Genomic DNA, 4,919 nt, shown 5'->3' on the forward strand with positions numbered 1-4,919 from the left:
TAGGGTCAAGTGGCTTAGATTGATGGGGAGAACATTCATGTCCCTCCCGTTTCGTAGTTCCAGGTTGCCTGCTCGTTTTAGATGTCTTGTACCCTTAGTTGTTCTAGTGATTGATCATTTTCTAACACGGTCTTTGTTCGAACTGCAGGTTCCTAGGGCGTCCACTACAACCTCGAACCTGACGAGCTCAAGCGGATCAAGACTGTATTGGCAAATTCCTGTTCGTACAGGGAATTGCTGACTATCTATAACTTCTTCGAGTCTCGCCTAGTACCCACCAATCTCGAGATGAAGGACATTGTGATTGGGGCTTTGACCAGAAAACGTCGTCGTCTTGGTGCTGCTAAGCGAGATCACAACAAAGAGGCTCCCCCTGGGAAACGGGTCAACACTGCGGAGCAGGCCTCCCCTTTGAAGACTTTACCTCATCCTCCTCCTGCCAGAGCCAGAGAAACTAGTGGAAGTGGTGATGATCCCACTTTCCCACATCCACCAGCAGGGTTAAGACCTCTTTTGCCCGACAATTGACTAGAGCATCTGTTCCCTTACATCAGCGAGTTTTCTAGGCTCGTGAGCAAGAAGGACTTGGAGGATTTTGACGGTAGCACTTTAGGCGAGTTGGTTGGGGCCATGCAGTTCAGTGCTTTTCACATTGGTTGTATGGCCACGTACTACAAGGCGAAGGTCGGTCGTTACGACCGAAAAATGAAAGAAGACCTTCAGTCAGCAAAAAACAAAGCTGACGCTGTCGAGAAGAAAACTGCAGATCTCAACCTCGAGAATCTGAAATTGATAGAGCGGGAGTCTCTCGCGCAGGCAAAAGTTATCACCCTTGAGGAGGAGCTAAATAAGGTTAACGATGATTTGCAGACGCAACAAACTACCTACAAAGCTCGACTCGAATCCCTTACAGCTTCCCACCAGACCCAGGTCGAAAACTTAAAGAAGGAAGTTGATAACCAGGGGCTTCGGTATTCTTATCGGTGCATCATGGCCGTTCTTAGGAAGCAGCATCTCGGTCTGAAGATTGATGAGCTTGCTGCTGGTGTAGCTGAATATATGGACGAGAAGGCAGCTAAAGAAGGTGGTGAAGAGGCGGAACCACATGCCACTGAGGAGGCAACCTCCCCTCCTCGTGCAGCTCCTACTGATGTTGTCGAGGCAAGTACCCCCCCTCCGGGCGCAACTGGTGAGACCCCCTGCTCCTGAAGTGGACCAATCGGCAGAGACGGCTCTGCTTACTGATTCCCCGTCCTCTTGATTGCATTTTACGTTATGTACTTCTTTTTGGGACGTTTTATGTCGAGAATATTAGCTCTTTACTATTTTTGGCAAATTAATAAAACTCCTGAGTTTGTTTGCTTTGCTTTTCACTTTATTCTTTACTGTCGAGCAGATCCTGACATTCTAAGCTTCCAGTCTCGTCATAGAGCAGGCTCTAAGACTTATGAGGCCTTTGTATGGTTTTTAAACTTTTTCTAACTTTTGGTGGTCTGCTCTCCTTCTTATGGCTGAGCAGATTCTAGCATACCTGGCTTCCTGTCTCACCATAGAGCAGGCTCTGAGACTTGTGGAGCATTTGCGTGCCTTAGAAGATTTTTGGAACTTTTGTGGTCTGCTCGCCTTCGCTTGGTCGAGCAGATCCTGGCATGCTTGGCTTCCTGTCTCGCCATAAAACAGGCTTTGAGACTTTGGAGCCTTTGTGTGCCTTAGAAGATTTTTGGAACTTTTGTGGTCTGCTCGCCTTCGCTTGGTCGAGTAGATCCTGGCATGCTTGGCTTCCTGTCTCGTCGTAAAACAGGCTTTGAGACTTTGGAGCCTTTGCGTGCCTTAGAAGATTTTTGGGACTTTTGTGGTCTACTCGCCTTCGCTTGGTAGAGTAGATCCTGGAATGTTTGGTTTCCTGTCTCGTCATAAAACAAGCTTTGAGACTTTGGAGCCTTTGCGTGCCTTAGAAGATTTTTGCTTGTGTAATATGACAACTGAATGAAATTCCTCCATCTTTCATTAATTATTGAATTCGGCTTACATGCAATTGACTAAGTATAAAACAAATAATAAGTACGAAGAGAAATAATTCTAAAGCATAATTGGGTCTTACTGGAAATATTTCGTGAGATGTGCTGCGTTCCAACCTTACTATTTCCAGCTCCTCAACAGGCTCCTCTCTGCCATCCTTGACTCCCACTTGAGTATCAAGTGATGTGATCTGCATTGCTTCCCTTGCTGCTGTGGAGTAACAGCTTCGGGCAATTCTCTGGTCTCCTCGTACCACCCCAACTACTCCATTTACCCGATACTTGAGAGCCAAGTAATGGTTTGAGAGTACTGCTCTGCTCATCCTCAGAAAGGGGCGGCCTATAATCATCTGGTAAGGACCCTCTTCATCGACAACCACAAAATCCAGGATCATAGTCTTTTCTGTTGGGGAGCTGCCAATTGTGATGGGCAGCTCGACCACGCCTAGAGGGACCAGCTTTCCTCCACCAAATCCCTTCAAGGAGGTATTGGTGTGCTCTAACCTCAGGTCTGCTATTCCCATCTCCTCCAGAGTTGTCTTGAATAGGACATCGACCGAGCTTCTCGTATCTACCAGAATCTAGTCAAAATTCTAGAAGAACGTTAAGAATCAACAACCAACTTAATTTCAAGTAACAAAATGATGTGCGTATCTACAATATGGCTATTGTCAGAATTGATCTAAATAATTAGTTATATATACTCCCAAATTGTCGTATATTGTGTGTCACATATAAGAAGCTAAGGGTTAGTAGCGAAAAATTTAAGGGTATAACCGAAAATTTAGAATTTTCAATTGACTGTTAGGAGTTATAAACGGGAACTGTACTAGAGCTATTCTTGCTATTATTGTATATACAAAAAATATATATATATTTGACTCAATAAGTACATATGAAAGCTCTTAAATGAACATCCAATATTTTATAGTATCGTTTATTTTTAAATTCACATTTTAAAATATACAGATATTCAGCCGAAAAAAAAAAAGAAAACGGTGTGTTTTATGAGATGGGAAAGAAACTAACAAAGTTGGCGTGCACAAGATGAAAATGACCTATACTATTATACTAATGAGGTCTTAAAGGAAATTTTATCCATGTTTACAGAACACGGGCCTTGGAATTTGATTTTACTGTAACAAAGGACCCTCTAGCGGCCTACATGTGGGTTCTTATAATCTTATATTTAGTAGAAATATTATAATGAGTGGAGCTATTGGCACCCCTCTAAGTTCCTGAAAAAACTCCTTTTCTGAGTGCACTTCTTAAATATTTTTATATATACATCACTTCTCAAAAATCACATTTTAATTCCAAATTACCCTCATCACTTTACCCTTTTTTCTTTTTTTAGGTTTTAAATTCTCATCATTCAGATTTTTATATTTAGAACTTATTTATTTGTATCCATTCATTTCTCAAAACTAATCTTATTGATTTAATCTATAATAAATCGATTCATTTTTTCTTTTCTAATCTTAAATTTTATCCCTAACTACTGGTTTTCAATCCAATCTCCTACTCTTCGCATTAAAAAAAAATTATATAATTCGAGCTAGTTAGCTAGTATAAAAAATCAACAAAAAAAAATATTTTTTTATATCTATCACAAGATCAAAGGAATGCGGGAAGTATAACAAATAAATAGGTGAATCAGCTGCTGAAGAGTAGATGTTGTTATGGAGTTTTAATTACTTAAATATTTAGATTTTATTTTTTTTTTATTTTAAAGGGTATTTATTTTTATTATCATAGTGACTTGATGACATTGTAGTGGGTTTCATTTCAATTTCAATTTGAAGTATTTGCTAGTTAAAAAAAAAATGTTGCAGTTGCCGCCGCCGGGGGGTGTTCATTTGTTAAAGATGATGAAGGGGGTTAATTTCGGAAATAAACCAGGGTTTCAAAATCACGCTGCATTCATCAATTTATTTTGGGGTGCGGCAAGAAGAGGGGTTTTTTAAGGAAAGCAGTGGTGTGCGAATAGCACCACTCTATTATAATATACTAAAACTTCTTTATAGTAATATCGTACATATAGGAGTAACATTCTTACAGATACAAAAAATTTTGGGCCCAATTTGGGCTACTTATAAATAAAAATAGGGTGGGGTTTTTGAGCCCAGTAAACTACTGATAAGAACCACATTTAAAAATAATTTTTACTTATTAAAATACTCCTAGATCAAATTACAATTATAGACATTAAACTATTATTATAAAATATAATTTTTTTACTATTAAACCCATCTATATATCTAATGTTGTATTTTATATTCTTTATTTTTTATTAATCTTAAAACATATATATAAGTATACATGTCAGCAAGCCACTAGTGAATTGGCTCCCATAATCTGGTTTCATTGTGTAGTTACATCTCATGATTAAATGCAGAGACTTATATTTTAAGCAACAAATGCTTTAATATATTCAGTTTTAGTAACAAATAGAGTTACAATTTGTTTTACCTTTTTTTTTATAATTAAATAAAATGAATTTTCTTCGTGACGAGAAATAGTAAAGTATTTAAATAATTTTTATCTTATTTTTTACACAACTGGTTCTTTTAAGTTATTTTCTAGTAAAATTCGAGCATTTCATTTTTAAACTATAAAAAAATTTTAATAATTAATCGAATTATTTCTTGAATGAATAAAAAAATCATAGACAACTACAAAAATTTTAGTTTTCTTATGGATTGGTTTATATTAACAAAATATTTGAATTCATTATTTTGAGCACATATAAATTTATAGTAAAAGCATTATTGTTATACAAATTGAGTTTAGTAAGGATATATTAGGTATTTAGGTGGGTTTGTTGAGTAAAATTTAAAATTTTGAAATTTAATAATAGGTTTATTTAGTAATTGGGTTTAGTAATTAGTTTTATGGGGT

At 37.4% G+C, this 4,919-nt stretch overlaps 1 protein-coding gene across 1 annotated transcript; it reads left to right on the plus strand.

Annotated features, from left to right (window-relative positions):
• The first annotated feature begins 288 nt into the window (after positions 1-288).
• LOC112097798 lies at positions 289-1,209 on the plus strand. Its single transcript, XM_024183378.1, has 2 exons — positions 289-500; positions 555-1,209. Exons 1-2 carry the CDS (start codon positions 289-291, stop codon positions 1,207-1,209), a joined length of 867 nt encoding a protein of 288 aa, XP_024039146.1.
• Positions 1,210-4,919: the final 3,710 nt, after the last annotated feature.

This window comes from Citrus clementina, unplaced genomic scaffold (assembly GCF_000493195.1).
Source record: "Citrus clementina cultivar Clemenules unplaced genomic scaffold, Citrus_clementina_v1.0 scaffold_5, whole genome shotgun sequence".
NCBI classification, from domain to species: domain Eukaryota; kingdom Viridiplantae; phylum Streptophyta; class Magnoliopsida; order Sapindales; family Rutaceae; genus Citrus; species Citrus x clementina.

Bases quoted from the DNA above. Each gene is read 5' to 3' on its own strand.
- LOC112097798 (XM_024183378.1), top strand. From the start codon at position 289: ATGAAGGACATTGTGATTGGGGCTTTGACCAGAAAACGTCGTCGTCTT. The intron at 501-554 runs GTTAAGACCTCT...CCCTTACATCAG, and splicing joins TTCCCACATCCACCAGCAGG to CGAGTTTTCTAGGCTCGTGA.